This window comes from Aotus nancymaae, unplaced genomic scaffold, assembly GCF_030222135.1.
Source record: "Aotus nancymaae isolate 86718 unplaced genomic scaffold, 86718_ANA_hifiasm-v0.15.2.pri h1tg000018l, whole genome shotgun sequence".
In the NCBI taxonomy this organism is placed as follows: Eukaryota; Metazoa; Chordata; class Mammalia; order Primates; family Aotidae; genus Aotus; species Aotus nancymaae.
Window position 1 is genome coordinate 6,450,586 of NW_026988430.1, and position 19,959 is coordinate 6,470,544.

Below are 19,959 nucleotides of genomic sequence, written 5' to 3' on the forward strand. Positions count from 1 at the left end.
GTCTCTACTAAAATACAATTAGCCAGCATGGTGGCGTGCACCTGCAGTCCCCAGCTACTCAGGAGGCTGAAGCAGGAGAACTGCTTGAATCCGGGAGCCGGAGGTTGCAGTGAGCTGAGATCACCCCACTGCAATCCAGCCTAGGCGTTAGAGCGAGACTCTGTCTCCCCCGCCAAAAAAAAAAAAAAAGAGTTCATTTTTGGATGCTGACTATTATACTGTGCTATGTAAGAGAATGTCCTAATTTTTAGGATTTACCCACTGAAGTATTTAGGGATAAAGAACAACACGTGCAATTTACTTTCCAATGGCTCAGAAAAAAAGAGAGGAAGAGAGAAAAAAAAGAGTAAGTGTGGTAAAATGTTAACATTTGGAGAATATAGGTGAAATGTATGAGAATTTTTTATATTATTCTTGAGGCTTTTTGTAAGGCTAAAATAATGTCCTAATTAAAAGTTAAAATAAAAAAGGTAACAGATAAAATCCAGCTATTGCAACATAAAGGGTACTAGCTTGGTAATTCCAACTACTTGGTAGTTCCACCACCAGCAGCCTCCCTGAGGTGCTACACCTCCCTGTGCCTCCACCTCACTTAAGGGATGCTGGGGCTACCTATACTAATAGCAATGGCTGTGAGTGCTCTCAAGTGACCACAGACATCCAGGTGTTGGATGCTCAGTACTAACCTGGAATCTTTATAAAGTAGTGCATTGTACAAGCTAGTTACATATTATAGCAACTAGGAATGCTTGAATAGTATTTCTTACCTGTTTTCTTTCCACAAGTGCATTTGTTAGCTGATGGCAAAGCCCAGCAACTAGATACAATAACAAAACATTGAAAATATAAATATAACCACAAGGGCAAAGTAATTTCAATGGAAAATAAAATGTTATTTAGCTTACAAGTGTCTGTTGCATATCGAATGTGCTCCCCATTACAAGTACTGATGAAAAGCTGAACCTGTGAGAAGAGCGTTTCAAAGTCAGGAACACTGGGCATAGAAAACTTCACAAACCTAGAATGAGCAGAAAAGAATCAAATTACCCAGATAGTTCATGGCATAAAATACAGAAGCAACGTATGCAATAAATCCATCCTGCCTCCGATACTCTGTAAAATTTAATGAGGAACAGTATTTTTTTTTTTTTTGAGACAGCATCTCGCTCTGTTGCTCAGGCTGGAGTGCAGTGGCGCGATCTCAGCTCACTGCAGCCTCAAGCGATTCTCCCACCTCAGTCTCCTGAGTAGCTGGGACTACCTGCGTGCGCCACCATGCCCAGCTAACTTTTGTATTTTTAGTAGAGACGGGTTTTCACCATGTCGGCCAGGCTGGTCTCGAACTCTTGACCTCACGATCCGCCTGCCTCGGCCTCCCAAAGTGCTGGGATTACAAGCGTGAGCCACCATGCCCGGCCTGAGCAACAATATTTTTCAGAAGTGAGAACTAGGCCAGGAAGGTGACTCATGCCTAATCCGAGCACTTTGGGAGGCTGAGGCAGGAGGATTGCTTGAGGCCAAAAGTTTGAGACCAGCCTGAGCAACGTGGTGAGCCCATGTCTCTACTACAAAAAATAAATTAGCCAGGCATGGGGGTGCATGTCTGTAGTCCCCAGCTTGTGAGACTGAGGCTGGAGGATCACTTGTGTCTACAAGGTTGGGCTGCAGTGAGCTATGATCATGCTACTGCACTCCAGCCTGAGTGACAGAGTAAGATCCAGTCTCAAAAAAACAATAAGAACCAGAGTCTGTAAAATTCTCCTGACCTGGTTCTTTTGCACAATCAAGATACAAAGTAGACACAAATAAGGGTTAAGAAAAATATGTTCAGGCTGGGTGTGGTGGCTCACGCCTGTAATCCCAGCACTTTGGGAGGCCAAGGTGGGCAGATCACTTGAGGTTGGGAGTTTGAGACCAGCCTGACCAACATGGAGAAACCCTGTCTCTACTAAAAATACAAAAGAATTAGCTGGGCTTGGTGGTGCATGCTTGTAATCCCAGCTACCGAGGAGACTGAAGCAGGAGAATCGCTTGAACCCAGGAGGCGGAGGTTGCTGTGAGCTGAGATGGCACCATTGCACTCCAGTCTGGGCAAGAAGAGAGAGACTCTGTCAAAAATAAAAATAAAAATAAAAATAAAAATAAAAAGCTAGGCGGGGTGGCTCACACCTATAATCCTAGCACTTTGAAGGTTGAGGCAGGCGAATCATGAGGTCAGGAGTTCAAGACCAGCCTGATCAACATGATGAAACCCTGTCTCTACTAAAAATGCAAAAAAATTAGCTGGGTGTAGTGGCAAGTGCCTGTAATCCCAGCTACTCAGGAGGCTGAGGCAAGTTAGCCAAGACTAGCCTGGGACACAGAGTCTCCATCTCAAAAAAAAATTAAAAAAAGGAAAAAAGAAAAGAAAAATATGTTTAATAAAGAACAACTTTCAAGATGAAAAACTCCACTAAATGAAACCAAAGAGGCTGGGCATGGTGGCTCAAGCCTGTAATCCCAGCACTTTGGGAGGCCAAGGCGGGCCAATCACCTGAGGTCAGGAGTTTATCAGCCTGATCAACATGGTGAAACCCTGTCTCTACTAAAAGTACAAAAAAATTCCCTAGTTGTGGTGGCATGAGCCTGTAATCCCAGCCACTTAGGGGCTGAGGCAGGAGAATCACATGAAACATGAGAGGCAGAAGTGCAGTGAGCCAAGATCACACCACGGCACTACAGCTTGGGCAACAGAGTGAGACTGTTTCAAAAAAAAAAAAAAAAAAAATCAGTGGTTGCAGCTGGGCACAGTGGCTCCCGCCTGTAATCCCAGCACTCTGGGAGGCAGAGGTGGGTGGATCATTTGAGGCTAAGAGTTCTAGACCAGCCTGGCCAACATGATGAAACCCCATCTCTACAAATACAAAAATTAGCTGGGTGTGGTGGCACACACCTGTAGTCCCAGCTACTCAGGAGGCTGAAGCAAGAGAATCACTTGAACCTGGAAGGCGATGGTTGCAGTGAACCGAGATTGCACCACTGCACTCCAGCCTGGGTGAAAAAGCAAGACTGTCGCAAAAAAAAAAAAAAAAAAATTAGTTGTTGCTTTTCCTGCTCTGAGGAGAACATACTAAGGGGGACCAAGAGTGAAAGCTATGGGCTAGCTGGAGGTGGGCAGCAGCTCAGATTAAAGATGCTGCCACAAGGCTGGGCTCGGTGGCTCACACCTGTAATCCCAGCATTTTGGGAGGCCGAGGCGGGTGGATCACAAGGTCAAGAGATAAAGACCATTCTGGCCAACATGGTGAAATCCCATCTCTACTAAAAATAACAAAAGCTAGCTGAGCGTAGTGGTACGTGCCTGTAGTCCCAGCTACTTGGGAGGCTCAGGCAGGAGAATCGCTTGAACCCGGGGGGCGGAGGTTGCAGGGAGCCGAGATGGCACCACTGCACTCCAGCCTGGTGACAGAGTGAGACTCCATCTCAAAAAAAAAAAAAAAAAAAAGATGCTGCCACCAACTGTGTGGTCTCTCTGGGAATGACACTGACAGAACAACAGATGGGCAGGACAGGTAGAGTGGAGTGGTGAGAAGAGGGAGGACTCAGGTGATGCATCCCAAGTGTCTCGGCGGATGCTGCCATCAACTGCCATGAGAAACACTCCGAGAGGGTGCTGGTGACAGGTTTTAGGGGAGAAATCATGTAAGCTAGCATTATTAAGGCATTGCTTAAAAGTAAATTTCAAGTTCTTTAAAAAAAAAAAAAAAAGTACTACTGAAACTAATTTCTAGAAAAATTAGGCCGGGCATGGTGGCTCACACCTTTAATCCCAGCACTTCGGGAGGCTGAGGCGGGCAGATTACTTGAGGTCAGGAATTCAAGACCAACATGGTGAAAACCCATTTCTACTAATAATACAAAAGTTAGCTGGGTATGGTAGCACATGCCTGTCACCCCAACTACTCAGGAGGCTGAGGTAGGAGAATCACTTGAAACCGGGAGGCAGAGTCTGCAGTGAGCAGAGGTCGCACCACTGCACTCCAGCCTGGGCAACAGAACGATAACTGTCTCAAAGAAAAAAAAGAAAAAAGAAAAACTAAATAGATATTACCTAATCGTAATTTCTCCTACATCTTTTGGTTTGTCTATTTCCATCTGTACTGTATTATTTACCAATGTCACCATATATCTGTATTTACACTTTGTAATTATCAAAACATGTCAGAAACAATTTCATTTGGGGTTCACAATAGGTCAGTGAGGCATTGAGACTGCCATTTTTCTTTTTTTAAGACGGAGTTTCCCTCTGTCACCCAGGCTGGAGTGCAGTGGCGCGATCTCGGCTCACTGCAACCTCCTCCTCCTGGGTTCAAGTGATTCTGCTGCCTCAGTCTCCGGAGTAGCTGGGACTACAGGCACGTGCCACCACGTCCGGCTAATTTTCTAATTTTTTAGTAGAGACAGGGTTTCACCATATTGGCCATGCTGGTCTTGAACTCCTGACCTCATGATCCGCCCGCCTTGGTCTCCCAAAGTGCTGGGATTACAGGTGTGAGCCACCACGCCTGGCTGCGATTGCCATTTCATAAATAAAAATATGAAGCCCAGGGCCCCACAACTCAAAATCGGAAGAATGTAGATTCAAAACCAGGGTACCCAGCCACAAGCTCAGGGTTCTTTCCATATCTTAGCTAACATATACAATGGTAAAACATCTTATAGCTTTAAAATGCTTTCATGTCCATTACTCACTTTATATGTATGTATATGTGAGTTTATGTGTACATAAAACATCCATGCCATCTGTTCTTTTTTGAAAGGGGGGCCTTGCTGTCACTCAGGCTGCAGTGCAGTGGTGTAAGCATAGCTCACTATAGCTTCAACTTCCCAGGCTCAAGCAATCCTCCCACTTCAGCCTCCTGGGTAGCTGGAACCACAGGCATGTGCCACCACACCCAGCTAACTTTGTTGTTTTTTTTGAGACAAGGTCTTGCTCTGTCACCCAGACAGGAGTGCAGTGGCATGAGCACAACTCACTGCAGCCTCAATCTCCTGGACTCAAGCTATCCTCCTACCTCAGCCTCCTGAGTAGCTAGGACCACAGGTGTATACCACCATGCCTGCCTAATTTTTGTGTTTTTTTTTTTTTTGTAGAGACAGGGTTTTGCCATGTTGCCCAGGCTGGTCTCAAACTCCTGAGCTCAAGCAATCTGCCCACCTCAGAGTGGGATTACAGGCATAAACCACTGTACCCAGCCACTTTTTCTGTACAGATGGGGTCTTGCTATGTTGCCCAGGCTGGTCTCAAACAGATCCTCCCACCTCAGTCTCCCGAAGTGCTAGGATTATAGGTATGAGCCACTGTGCCCAGCATCTGCTCTTTCATATAAGTAAGAAAATAAAGACAGTAGAAATCTTTACCAGCACTGTCCAACAGAGCTATCTGCAGTGGTTGAAATGTTATAGATTTATGCTAAGACATGGACATGTGACCACACGTGGCTACTGAATACTTGAAACATGGCAAGTACAACTGAATCTTTTTTAATTTTATTTACACAGCTGCATATGACTAGTGGCCACCATACTGCAGAGCACAGCTCTAGATCCTTCCATTCTGACCAAGTTTCTTCTCTAAACTCTGCTCTGCACACATAACTTTGTCTCAAGAATCCCAGCGTAAGTGAAGCCAGACTCTCACTTTAAGTCAATTTCTTCTCAGTTTATTTATATCATTTCAACGTCAAGACAACCATAATATCCCAATTTATAATAATATAATATCAAGAAAAGAAGAATTCTACTGTCAAGTACACAGTTATAAGGAATCCCAATTAAAGGAAGGTCTATTTAATTTGGTCTTAAATAGCTTAAATTTGTCTGAAGGGAATTCTAAGCAATATTGCTTTGGATCTTTGATATTTTTTCTTGTTGTGAGACAAGGTCTCATTTTGTCACGCAGGCTGATTGTAACGGCTTAGCCGTAGCTTACTGAAAGCCTTGAACTGGGCTCAAGCCATCCTCCCACCTCAATATCTTGAGAAGCTACGACTACAGGCACGTACAACTACAACCAGCTAATTTTTTTAGTCTTTGCAGAAATAGGGCCTTGTTATGTTGCCCTAGTATTCAGATAAATGCAAACTATAGTCCCCACAATTGAGATGGCCATTTTTTAAAACAAATTTTCAGAATTTGTATAAACATAAAGGAGTTTGTAAAAATGATAAAACTGAACAAAATACAACAAGCAATGATTAGTTGGAATGAGTAAAATGTAACTACTACAACTTTAGTTTTGCAAAAGAGCTCAATGTTGTTTATAATGATTTACATTCTACACCAAAAATAAAGCCAGAAAGTGCAGAGTGTTCAGTTTTAACAAGCACAAAACTATAAAAGAAGATGCCCCTTACAAAACAGCAAGGACGCCCAAGGAGTGCTCTTGTACATCCAGAGCCCCGAGCACAGTGTCCAGATGGGATAAGTTCTTCGCAAGGAGTTCCCCACTCTTGTTGATCAGTTCACAAAGCTGTGTCATTTGCCCTGGAAAACAGGAACAACACTATTGTATTTCAGCTACAGCACTAATCAAACTAAAGGATCTCTAACCACAGCTTTGTACTTCAGAGCCTGAAGTGCCCAAAACTGATTCTTACACGTTCTTCATTTTGGATGAGGACCCAGAAGGACCAGAGGAGTGAAACAACGTGTCCGTGGTCTCAAAATGAGTTAGAGATTACACTGGGCCTTCCACTTCTCTCTGAATTTTTCACCTTTTCCTCTATTCCGTTTTCCAGTCTCCCAAGCCAGAAATGTACATGTTACTATTAGCACCTCGCTGCATCCAGATGATTTAGTTTTACTTCCTAAGTCTCTCAGCTCCATTCCTTTCTCTCTTCCCTCCCTGCCTTAATTCAGATCCTTATCATTTTTTGTCTGGACTGTATCATAAATCTTCTATTTTTTTTTTTTTTTTTTAGATGGAGTTTCACTCTTATTGCCCAGGCTGGAGTGTGCAACGGCACGATCTCGGCTCACCGCAACCTCTGCCTCTGGGTTCAAGCGATTCTCTGCCTCAGCCTCCCGAATAGCTGGGATTACAGGCATGTGGCACCATGCCCGGCTAATTATTTTTATTTTTAGTAGAGACAGGGTTTCTCCATGTTGGTCAGGCTGGTCTCGAACTCCCGACCTTAGGTGATCCACCTGCCTTGGCCTCCCAAAGTGTTGGGATCAGAGGTGTGAGCCACCACACCTGGCCTATATCATGTATCTTCTAAATGTTCTGCCTACTGTGATCTTTCTCTCCTCCAACCCATGCTTTGTATTAGTACTGTCTGTTCTAAACTGCGCATTCAATTGAATTACTCCAATGAGTTGAAGAAATCCAAATGCCTTAGCCTGGACTAAGGCCCTTCAGTAACTGGTCCCTGCTACCTTTCCAGCCTTATCTCCTGCTACTTCTCCTCACTAACCTACTCTTTGGTCACAGCAAGCTCAGAAAAATCAACATTCTATGTTCTCTCCTCTTTATGCTTCTACACATGCTGTTTTCTATCCTTCTCCTGACATCCTCTGCTACCTGACAGAGCATCATCCAGCATTCGACAATCAGCTTGTGGCTTCTCTGGACCCTCATCTCAGTTCCCTTCCCCATGGATAAGCTGGATATCTGCCCTCTCTGCCTCACATGGGACTGTGGTGGTTAGGTAATTCAGTAAACTCAGGTGGAGGGACTGTCCCTTTCTCCAGCTCTAGAATACAGCACATGCTTAGCAGCTCATCAAGCAGCTACCCGTTGAATTAATCTTCTAACTGATCTATTTTTCCCCTATACTACAATACTATGTTTATTTTGTTTTGTTTTTTGAGACAAGATCTTATTCTGTCACCCACACTACAGTGCAGTGGAGTGATCAGAGCTTGCCACAGCCTCAACCTCCTGGGCTCAAGCAATCCTCCCATCTTAGCCTCCCGAGTAGCTGGGACTACAGGTGTACGTCACCATGCCCATCTTATTTTTTAAAATTTTTTGTAGAGACTAGAGTCTCACTATGTTGCCCAGGATGGTCTCCTATTCCTGGGCCCAAGCAATCCTCCTGCCTCAGCCTCCCAAAGTGCTGGGATTACTAGCATTAGCCACCAAACCTGGCCTGCAATGCTATGTTTTAACAACTAAGGTACAGAATCTATTAATAATTCGGCCTCAGACAGGTGCTATGGCTCACACCTGTAATCCCAGCACTTTGGGAGGATGAGGCGGGCAGATCTCTTAAAGTCAGGAGTTCAAGACTAAGCTGGCCAACATGGCAAAACCGTGTCTCTACTAAAAATACAAAAATTAGCTGGGTGTGGTGGTGCACACCTGTAATTTCAGCTACTCAGGGGGCTGAGGTGGAAGAATCCTTGAACCTGGGAGATGGAGGTTGCAGTGAGCTGAGATCATGCCACTGCACTCCATCCTGGGCAACAGAGCAAGACTCCGTCTCAGGGGAAAAAAAAAAAATTGGCCTGAATTGGTACCATGAAGTAGATCCATCGATTTTGACAATTATTCTCATGACAGACACCATGGTCACACTCTAGCTGTCTTTCTGGTAACAGGGGGGATATATTTAAGTCCACGGGCATTAACTCAAGTCTCCTACTTCTGTGTTTCTACATAACAACTGCATCATCTTTTCCTTACTAAAAGAATACAACATCATATAATGCTTAAAATACAAGTGACAATAGCCAGGTACTTTTTATAATTTGATTTCTGGTGCTCCTATAATACTTTTAAACTTGATACGTTTTACTGAAAGCAGAGGAAATATATCATTATTATACATGCATGGCAAAACAAGACTAAAACAGCTGTGATCTTATTAGGTATCACCTCTTGAGATCACACAGATTTAACTGGAAAATACCAACTCATCATAATTTTATTACAGATCTCACTGGTAGGTATGAAGTAACTTCTTTCAGTTAAATAATTTGCCTTTTTAACCCATTACTCTAAATATATTAACAATAATTTCTAACACCCAGAAATAAGCATTGCAATCCATTAGTTCTCTACTAGTTAATAATCAGTGCCAAGCTGAGACCGAAATAAAAGCTGGGTCACTATGAAATCCTTAGATAACTAATATTAGTGCAGGGCCAAGGGCAGAGTCAAAAAAAAGCATAAGCGCCACAGGGTGCATTTGAAATCAGTCCAACCAGAGATGCGGCCAATGAAATTCTAATTAGAAAAAGCTGGATATTGTAACATTCTCTTGAGGTTTACATTAGAAAATTCTGAAGAGAAGCAGAGAAAACAGAAACTCAAAGACTTTTTTTTTTTACTTTTATTTATTTTTAGGGGGACAGAGTTTCGCTCTTGTTGCCTAGGCTGGAGTGCAATGACATGATTTTGGCTCACCGCAACCTCCACCTCCCACGTTCAAGTGATTCTCCTGTCTCAGCCTCCTGAGTAGTTGGGATTACAAGTGCCTGCCACCAGACTCAGCTATTTTTTTGTATTTTGAGTAGAGACGGTGTTTCGCCATGTTGGCCAGACTGGTCTTGAACTCCTGACCTAAGGTGATCCGCCCCCTTCAGCCTCCCAAAGTGTTTGTGCCATGGTGCCCTGCCTGAAACTCAAGAGATTTTCTGTGCAATGAGTGTGAGGCACAGTAGCTGACAGCAGTGAAAGTCATCACACTGATCTCTGTCTAGCACACTGTTCCTATAGCATCCTACAACCTGATGCCCACAAAAGCCCTAGTTCTGTTCTGTAAATCAGAAAATTGGCCCAGAGAAATTAAGTGGCTCGCACAAGAAGTGACGGAGAAGGGATCTCAACCTGAAGCTTCTAACTACACTACCCCACATGAAGGAGAAAACTAAGTATTTGTGGCATAAATTAACAAACCAGTGGTTCCTTTATTCATAGAAAATGAAAGTCTGTGTCTTCCCTGTGAACCTAATTTCTATTAATAAAAAGGAAAATGAGGAAGAACTATTATTTATTAAGTGCAGCTCCATATCAGATCATACCCCTTACACCAGTGAGGTAAAAGCACTCCTCCATATTTACAACGGAGACACAAAAGACTCAGAGATTAAAGGTGACTGGTCCAAGGTCACGCAGCTCCTAGAACTTTACAATTAATGACAGTAACAATAATTTGCAGCTGTATTTGTTGCTCCCCTTATGACAGACACTCTTATTTAATCTTCACGTCTCTGTATTAAGTAGGTACTTATTTCGCAGACGAAGAAACTGAAGCATGGGATAGTTAAAGGGGCCTTCACAGCCAGCATCTAATTATTACAATTTCGGGTCCAGAATTCGGTATATTTATATGTGATGAATGAACCAAACAACCTGGAAAGTGAGAGCAAAATCATCACAGTTCTACCCCTAGAAATGGAGTCCTGGCCGGGCGCGGTGGCTCATGTCTCTAATCCCAACACTTTGGGAGGCCGAGATGGGCGGATCACTTGAGGTAAGGTGTTCGAAACCAGCCTGACCAACATAGTGAAACCCCATCTCTACCAAAAATACAAAAAAAAAAATTAACCGTGCGAGGTGGTGGGCGCCTGTAATCAGCTACCCGGGAGGCTGAGGCAGGAGAATCGCTTGAACCCGGGAGGCGGAGGTTGCAGTGAGTCGAGATCGCGCCACTGCACTCCAGCCTGGACCACAGAGCGAGACTCTGTATCAAAAGAAAAGAAAGAAAAAAAGAAAGGGGGTCCTACGAGCGAGAGCTTCCGCAGCATTCTGTAGGACCAAAATAGGCGCACGGGTTCCCGAGCGTGAGCCGCCTGGCAGCGGAGGAGCCGGCCAAGACCAGCCGCGGAGCCAAGGCACCCAGAACGGACTCGCCTCCCGCCGGCTCCCGGGGGCCTAGTCAGCAGACGGCGGGGAAACTGACATGGCGGTGCGCCAATCACCAAAGGCAAGAGAGACAAAAGGGACCAATAGTCGCCCGAGAAGGCGTCTGGCGGAAGTCACGCCCCCAAACTGTCAAGCAAAGCGCCCGGTGGAAGGGGCCCGGGCCGGGGGGAGGGGAGGCCGGCCGGTGAGGACCGCGGCGTGCGAGGAGGCTGCCTACACTCGGCCGCGCTCGATCCTGCCCTGATCTAAACGCTGCAACCCTGATCCCGGCCCCGGAGAAGAGGCTCAGGGCTAAAAGGGCGGTCCCAGTCATCCGTGCTGGCGCCTGGGGATGCAGGCCCGTCCCCGGTACCCGCCCAGGCCCAGCCCGGTGGCCTAGGGCCTCACCTTGAGCCGAGAGCTGTCGGACACTGTTCACGAACTGCTCCAGGGCAGACGCCATGTTTTCCCCCGAGCGGCTCGAGCGGCGAAGGCAGCACGCGCGGGAAAAAACTGCCGCTCTAGGAGGAGGGGCCGCGGCAATCCACCTGAGGTCCTCGCGAGCGGCGACGTCACTTCCGGTGCTTCAAGCACCGCGAGAATCTACCTAGCTGCCAACACGTTGGTGTTTCCATGGAAACAGCCGCAATTCGCCGTAACCGGAAATTGGCGTCCGTCGTCCCCGCCTTCTTCATTCGGTGCGCTTGTGAAATCCCTCCGCACGTAAAATTGGGGATAGTGGGGCCGGGCGCGGTGGCTCACGCCTATAATCCCTGCACTTTGGGAGGCCGAGACTGGTGGATCACGAGGTCAAAGAGATCGAGACCATCCTGGTCAACATGGTGAAACCCCGTCTCAACTAAAAATACAAAAATTAGCTGGGCGTGGTGGCGCACGCCTGTAGTCCCAGCTACTCGGGAGGCCGAGGCAGGAGAATTGCTTGAACCCAGGAGACGGAGGTTGCGGTGAGCCGAGGTCGCGCCATTGCACTCAAGCCTGGGTAACAAGAGCGAAACTCCGTCTCAAAAATAAATAAATAAATAAATAAATTGGGGATAGTGGGTATAGAAAGGAACGAAACTCATTACTAAGCAAGTATTTTCTGGTCTGGATTTTGCTAGAGAGGCCCTGCGGTTTTCCACCTGGACAGATGCTTCAATGAGGCACGACTTCATTGCCACGTCTCCCGTGAAGTTTTCCCCGTGATTTTACGCTCTGGTAGCTGTGTGACTTTGAGCAAGTCACTTGACCGTCGTGTGTGTTGTTTTCTCCATCTGTAAAATCTCAGTGTCCTTAACCGCATAAAACACTTAGGACAGCGCTAGGGAGAACTACAGTTATTCCTTCAAGATGTACTTTGAATGGGGCCGGGCGCGGTGGTCACGCCTGTAATCCCAGCATTTTGGGAGGGCGAGGTGGGCGGATCACGAGGTCGGGAGATTGATACCATCCTGGCTAACATGGTGAAACCCCATCTCTACTAAAAATACAAAAAATTAGCCTGGCGTGGTGGCGTGCGCCTGTAGTCCCAGCTATTTGGGAGGCCGAAGCAGGAGAATTGCTTGAACCCGGGAGGCGGAGGTTGCAGTGAGCCAAGATCGTGCCACTGCATTCCAGCCTGGGTGAGACTCTTAAAAAAAAAAAAAAGATATACTTTGAATGAATGGATCCCTTCCCCACACAAGTAAAAAAAAAGCAACACCACACACAAAAAGTGAATTGATTTTCCTCATCTGGGATCGATCTCTCCCTCCTCCGCTTGTCCCCTAAAGCACTTTGTTCTTCTTATGTTGCTACTTCTACTCTGTTACAGAAATGCGTCTCCATAGTCCATATCATATCTGTAAACCAAAAATAAAAGTCTAAGCAACCCAACTGACTGGCGGACCCTCTCCTAAGCCAAGGACATTCCAATTTATCCTGAAAAACTAGTTCAGGCCATGATGGGAAGTGGTAGTCAGACATGCCTCACAGACATCAACTGAGAGACCTTAAGACTAGTAGACTCAAGACTGATAAGAAATATTTACAATCTATTCTGTCTGAATCCTGCTACCTGGATGCCTCACCTGCATGATAAAATCTTGGTCTCCACAACCTTTTATAATCGTAACCCAGATATTCCTTTCTATATACTTCCAGGTCTTTAGATAATAACTCTTTAGACCAATTACCAATCAAAAAATCTTTTAAGTCTACCTATGAGGTGGAAGCCTCCCAACTGCCCGGAGTTGGCCTGCCTTTCCAGACTTAGCCAATGTACATCTTAACATGTATTGATTGATGACTCATGACTCCCTAAAATGTATAAAACCAAACTGTACCCAACCCTTGGTCACATGTCCTGAGGAGCGCCTGAGGCTTCAGCACATCCTTAACCTTCTCAACTGATTGGGACTGGTCTCAGATATTTTTGATTTACGTATCCATTAATTCTTTTTTTTTTTTTTTTTTTTTGAGATGGAGTTTTGCTCTTGTTGCCCAGGCTGGAGTGCAATGGTGCGATCTCGGCTCTCTGTAACCTCCACCTCCCAGGTTCAAGTGATTCTCCTGCCTCAGGCTCCCAATTACCTGGGATTACAGGCATGTGCCACCACGCCCAGCTAATTTTGTATTTTTAGTAGAGATGGGGTTTCTCCATGTTGGTCAGGCTGGTTTCAAACTCCCGACCTCAAGTGATCCGCCCACCTTGGCCTTGCAAAGTGCTGGGATTACAGGCATGCGACATTGTACCTGGCTAACGTATCCATTGCTTCTAACTGGCATGGAGTTCCTGAAGGTCAAACATCTCTCTTATGAACCTCGATTCCCCTTTAGGGCCAAGCAGCATAGGATTAGGTACATAGTAGGGACTGAGGAAATAAACATGCATTTGAATTTTTTTTAATTTTTTTGAGATGGAGTCTCACTCCTGTCCCCCAGGCTGGAGTGCAGTGGTGTGATCTTGGCTCACTGCAACCTCTACCTCCTGGGTTCAGGCTCAGGGCTAAAAGGGCCCTGAGCTCCTGGGTTCAAGTGATTCTCCTTCCTCAGCCTCCCGAGTAGCTGGGATTACAGGTGCAGGCCACCACCCCCGGCTAATTTTTGTATTTTTAGTAGAGAAGGGGTTTTGCCATGTTGGCCAGGCTGGTCTCGAACTCCTGACCTCAGATGATCCACCCACCTCAACCTCCCAAAGTGCTAGGATTACAGGCGTGAGCCACCGCACCCGGCTTAAAATTTTATCCAACATATATTTACCGACACAACCTTTTGTAGCAGGCACTGGAAATACACTGGTAGTAAAAACAGTCTTGGGGCCGGGCGCAGTGGCTCACACCTGTAATCCCAGCACTTTGGGAAACCGGGCAGCTGGATCACTTGAGGTCAGGATCTGGGCACCAGCCTGGCCAACATGGTGAAACCCCATCTGTACTGAACATGCTACAAAAATTAGCTGGGCTTAGTGACGGATGCCTATAGTCCCAACTACTTGGGAGGCTGAGGTGGAAGAATCATTTGAACCTGGGAAGCGGAAGTTGCAGTGAGCTGAGATGGCACCACTGCATTCCAGCCTGGGCAACAGAACAAGAATCTATCTCAAACAAAACAAAACAAAGTAAAACAAAACTTTACAATAGCAAAGACTTGGAACCAACCCAAATGCCCATCAGTGATAGACTGGATAAAGAAGATGTGGCACATATACACCATGGAATATTATGCAGCCATAAAAAAGGATGAGTTCATGCCGGGCGCGGTGGCTCACGCCTGTAATCCCAGCACTTTGGGAGGCCGAGGCGGGTGGATCACAAGGTCAAGAGATCGAGACCATCCTGGTCAACATGGTGAAACCCCGTCTCTACTAAAAATACAAAAAATTAGCTGGACATGGTGGCGCGTGCCTGTAATCCCAGCTACTCAGGAGGCTGAGGCAGGAGAATTGCCTGAACCCAGGAGGCGGAGGTTGCAGTGAGCCGAGATCGTGCCATTGCACTCCAGCCTGGGTGACAAGAGCAAAACTCCATCTCCAAAAAAAAAAAAAAAAAAAAGGATGAGTTCATGTCCTCTGCAGGGACATGGATGAAGTCGGAAATCATCATTCTCAGCAAACTGACACAAGAACAGAAAACCAGACACTGCATGTTCTCACTCATTAGTGGGAGTTGAACAGTGAGAACACATGGACACAGGGAGAGGAACATTACATACCAGGGACTGTCAGGAGTGGGGAGCTAGGGGAGGGACAGCATTAGGAGAAATACCTAATGTAGATGACAGGATGATGGATGCAGCAAACCACCATGGCATGTGCATAGCTGTGTAACAAACCTGCACGTTCTGCACATGAACCCCAGAACTTAAACAGAAAACAGTCTCAGTCCTTCTCTCCTGCAGATAACACCCAAGAAAAAAAAGGGGGAGTTAGTGTTCTGAAGGAATGGAACATGGTTCTATAAAATCATGTCACAGAGGAGATTGACCTGGCCTGGGAGAAACAGGGAAGGCTTTCTTGAGGAAATGGCATAAACTGAGCTCTAAAGAAAGAGGAAGAGTTAGTAAGATAAGGGGGAAGAACTATTTCTGAGTGAGAAGACAGCTAAGATCCTGCCTGTGAAAGGAGCATGCTAATTGAGAATGAAGAACTAAAATAACGTCCTTGTGGTAGGAGGGGAGTGGTTTTTAAGGTGGGCAGGGGCCAGGTCAAGTAGGGCTGTTAAAGGCAGTGGAGTTTTTCCTGAGAAGATTCTTACACCTCAGCCTCCTGAGAGTTTTATGCAAGTGGGTGGCAGAATCAAATTTGCATTTTAAGGCCAGGCTCGGTGGCTCATGCCTGTAATCCCAGCACTTTGAGAGGCTGAGGTGGGCGGATCACGAGGTGAGAAGTTCTAGACCAGCCTGGCCAATAAGGTGAAACCCTCCTCCTCTGCCTCTACTAAAAATACAAAAAATAGCCGGGAGTGGTGGCGCATGCCTGTAATCCAAGCTACTCAGGAGGCTGAGGCAGGAGAATCACTTGAACCCACGAGGTGGAGGTTTCAGTGAGCCAATATCAGGTCGTTGCACTCCAGCTTGGGTAACAGAACGAGGCTCACTCTCAATAAATGAATGAATGAAGGAATGAATGACTGCCAGATTCGGTGGCTCACGCCTGTAATCTCAGTACTTTTGGAGGCTGAGGCGGGCAGATCACCTGAGGTCGGGAGTTTGAGACCAGCCTGACCAACATGGAGAAACCCCATCTCTACTAAAAAATTAGCAGGGTGTGGTGGCGCATGCCTGTAATCCCAGCTACTTGGGAGGCTGAGGCAGAAGAATCGCTTGAACCCAGGAGGTGGAGTTTGTGGTGAGCCGAGATCATGTTATTGCACTCCAGCCTGGGCAATAAGAGTGAAACTTTGTCTCAAACAAAATGCATTTTAAAAAGATTTGTCTGGCTTCGTGTGGCTAACTTGAGAGCCAGTTAGGAAGCTATTGAAATAGTCAACATAAAATATAATAGTAATAGTTATACCTCAAATAATTATACCTTGAATGCTAATAATTGTGCTCTTGCAGGAGTTTGAGACCAGCCTAGACAACAGAGCATTACTTTGTCTCTACAAAAAAAAAAAAAAAATTTAAACTAGCTGGGTGTGGTGGTACATGCCTATTGTCTCAGCTACTCTGGAGGCTGAAGTGGGAGGACCCGTTGAGCCCAGGAATTTGGGCTACATTGAGCTATGATCTCACCACTGCACCCCAGCCTGGGTGACAGAGTGAAACCCTGTTTCTTTAAAATAAATAATGATACTCTCAAAAGCACAGATAAATTCACCAGGGTAAATTGGTGAACTTGAGACACGTTTAGATGAATGACTGTAGCACCTGTACTCTAAGATGGAAATGCTCCTGAATGTTCTATGGAAGCAATTGGTTCTTAATCTTTGATCACTTGCAACACACAAGACAGACATTTGACTTATAGGACACATTTCCATGGATATACATGGATTTTAGTGAAAGCCAAAAATGTTGAAGATAAGTAAAGCACTATAATAATTCAAAGTAGCCACAGCTACTAATAGTACTTTGATTCTTATTTATTTATTTCTTATTGCCTATTTAGATTTTGGCAACTGCTCTCCAAGTGTGGCTCCACCAATCAGCAGCATCAATGTCATTTAGGAACTTCTTGGAAATGCACATTCTTGGACCCCACTGTAGAACTTCCTATATCAAGAGCTCTGAAGCTGGGTGCTGTGGCTCACGCCTGTAATTCCAGCACTTTGGGAGGCCGAGGTGGGTGGATCACGAGGTCAAGAGATCGAGACCATCCTGGCCAACATGTGAAACCTCGTCTCTACTAAAATACAAAAATTAGCTGGGCATGGTGGAGAGTGCCTGTAGTCCCAGCTACTTGGGAGGCTGAAGCAGGAGAATTGCTTGAACCCAGGAGGCAAGATGCAACAAGCCGAGATCGCGCCATTGCATTGCTAGTCTGGTGCCTGGCGACAGAGCGAGACCCTGTCTGGAAAAAAAAAAAAAAAGAACTTTGAGGGTGATTCTCAGCAATCTGAGTTTAACAAGCCTGCAGGTAATTCTGATGATGCTAAATTCTGAGAGCATTGGGACTGTGGCCTCCAGATGAGCCAGCATGCAAATAACACTCATTTCAAAACAGCTAAAAGTAATTCCACCCTTCTCTTTCCTCTCAAAAATGAGTGACTGAAAGAGATGTGATTATAGAGACAAACCTGAATGTATTTTCCTTTCACTTCCCTTGAATTTTGATACTACTATGTGAATTTATTTGACCACTGAAACACAAGTAGAAGTGGCATGTTTCACTTTTGGGTGAGAGCTTTAAGTGTCAGGGCACCAGGATTGGATGGACAAGCCACCAACCAACCTTCTGAACCCACACTGGAAATGTGTATATGTGTGTGTAAAAAAAATTTGTTATGTTGAATTCTACCGTGGCTTAGCTGGGTGCCTCTGCCTCAAGGTCTCACACAAGGCAGCAATTGGGTATTATCTAGGGCTATGGTCTATCAGAAAGCTCAACTGGGAATAGTCTGTTTCCAAGTTCATTTGCATGGCTGCTGGAAGGATTCAGCTACTCATGGGTTGCTGGAAGGATTCGGCTATTTCATCGAGGACCTCAGTTGCTTGCTGGCTGTTGGCCAGGGATTTGCTCAGTTGCTTGCCACATGGGCCTCTCCATAAGGCAGCTCAGAACATGGCAGTTGGATTCTCAGAGAGAGAGAAAAGAGGAGGGGAGAGAAGGGAGGGGGAGGAGGATAAAGAAGGGGATGGGAAAGGGAAGAGAATTAATGCTAAAGCCATAGTCTTTTTGTAACCTAATCTTGAAATTGATGTCCCATCCTTTTTGCCATAGTGTATCCATTAGAAGTGAGTTGGTGTAGCTGATACTCAAAAGCAGGGGTGTTTCAAAAGCATGTCATGAGGCAGGGCTTATTGGGAGCCATTTTATTTTATTTTATTTTATTTATTTATTTATTTTGAGACTGAGTCTCACTGTCACCCAGGCTGGAGTGCAGTGGCGCAATCTTGGCTTACTGCAACCTGTGCCTCCCAGGTTCAAGTGATTCTGGGAGCCATTTTAGAGGCTGCCTACCACAATGAGTGAGAAATAAACTATTGTTAAGCCACTGAGATTTTGGCATTGGTATTGCAACATAACCTAGCCTGTCATCTGACGCAATGTTTATCTCCCATCATTCAGAAACTGATGCTCAGAGAGATTAAAGAATTTGGCCAAAGATACATAGCTAGGCATTGGCAGCACTAGGATTCAAGCCTATGTCTGCCTGACTCCAGGCCCGGAGCTTTTTTTTTTTTTTTTTTTTTGAGATGTAGTCTCACTCTGTTGCCCAGGCTAGAGCACTGTGGCACAATCATGGCTCACAACCAGAGTGGTCTTGAACTCCTGGCCTCAAGTGATGCGCTCACCTCAGCCTCCCAGACTACTGGGATTACAGGTGTGAGCCACCGTGCCTGGCCTCCAGGCCCTGAGCTTTTATTTGGTATATGTATTGTGCAATTGGGAAATGTGGGGATAGGAAAAGTATTCAATTTCAGTTCATGGGACAGTAGCGACCCTCCATAGCGGCTAGGGCCTATTGACTGTATGGAGTGAGAGGATGAGAAAAAGAACACAAAGATAAGCCCCACAATCTTGTAATCATTCCCTACAAACGGCCATATTCCCAGATATATTCACAATCCTTCTTCCATTAGCTTGGCAGGTCCATGTTTCCGTCCACAGCTGCACACAGAATCTGCTTCTTAGGAGGATGGATACATTCCAGCAACAACGTGTCCGAAGTCATTTATCAACCCCTTCCTATGACTGTTGAGTCATTCAAGGCTGGAGAAACTGCAACTTACCCAAGGTCACACAGCAACTAGTGGCAGAGGTAGGACAATGTTGCCAACATCCCTCCCCAAACCTCTTTTCATGACACAATGTGGCAACCAAGCAGGTATCCACATTGTTGGAAACAGATGCTCAGTGCTGCAAGAAAAAAATGTTAGCACCGAGACAAAGGATCTCTCAGCAAAGCAATTTTTCCTTTTTTTTTTTTAACTTCCTGTTCTGCAGGAAAGGTACCCTCACTAGCCATCTTGCCATAAGAGTACAATGAATAAAGGAAAAGCAAACATATTTATCCCTTATGCATTTGGGGTTGTCCTTACTCCTGTGTCTGATCTCCGTTGGTTGGAGCCAGACCTCCCAAATTAAACTAAAACCCGATTGGCTAACAACTTAAAACTTTTCTTTTTTTCTTTCTGTTTTTTTTTTTTTTTTGAGACGAAGTCTCACTCTGTCACCTAGGTTGGAGTTCAGTGGTGTGATCTTGGCTCACTGTAACCTCTGCCTCCTGGGTCCAAGCAATTCTCCTGCCTCAGCCTCCCAAGTAGCTGGGATTACAGGTGTCCACCACTAAACCTGGCTAATTTTTTTGTATTCTTAGTAGAGATGGGGTTTCGCCATGTTAGCCAGGATGGGCTTGATCTCCTGATTTCGTGATTCACCTGCCTCAGCCTCTCAAAATGCTGGGATTACAGGCATGAGCCACCACGCCCGGCCAACTTAAAACTTTTCTAAACACGTAAAAGCAATAGCGAACTGGGACATG

General features: G+C 45.6%; 1 protein-coding gene across 14 annotated transcripts in view; it reads right to left on the reverse strand.

The window, feature by feature from the left end:
- Nucleotides 1–11,415, reverse strand: part of LOC110568042 (COP9 signalosome complex subunit 3-like) — a 108,243-nt gene extending 96,828 nt beyond the window's left edge. For 4 of the 14 annotated variants that reach the window (XM_064378190.1, XM_064378189.1, XM_064378192.1 and 1 more), the window contains exons 1-4: nucleotides 11,243–11,405; nucleotides 6,396–6,525; nucleotides 906–1,018; nucleotides 768–817 (exon numbers count right to left, since the gene is read on the reverse strand). In XM_064378190.1, the coding sequence (XP_064234260.1) occupies nucleotides 768–817; nucleotides 906–1,018; nucleotides 6,396–6,525; nucleotides 11,243–11,297 (348 nt within the window). In that variant the 5' untranslated portion in view covers nucleotides 11,298–11,405. Of the gene's footprint in view, nucleotides 1–767; nucleotides 818–905; nucleotides 1,019–6,395; nucleotides 6,545–11,242 lie in introns of all 14 variants that reach the window. The other 10 variants (XM_064378181.1, XM_064378180.1, XM_064378179.1 and 7 more) reach the window with 5 other exon arrangements.
- Nucleotides 11,416–19,959: the final 8,544 nt, after the last annotated feature.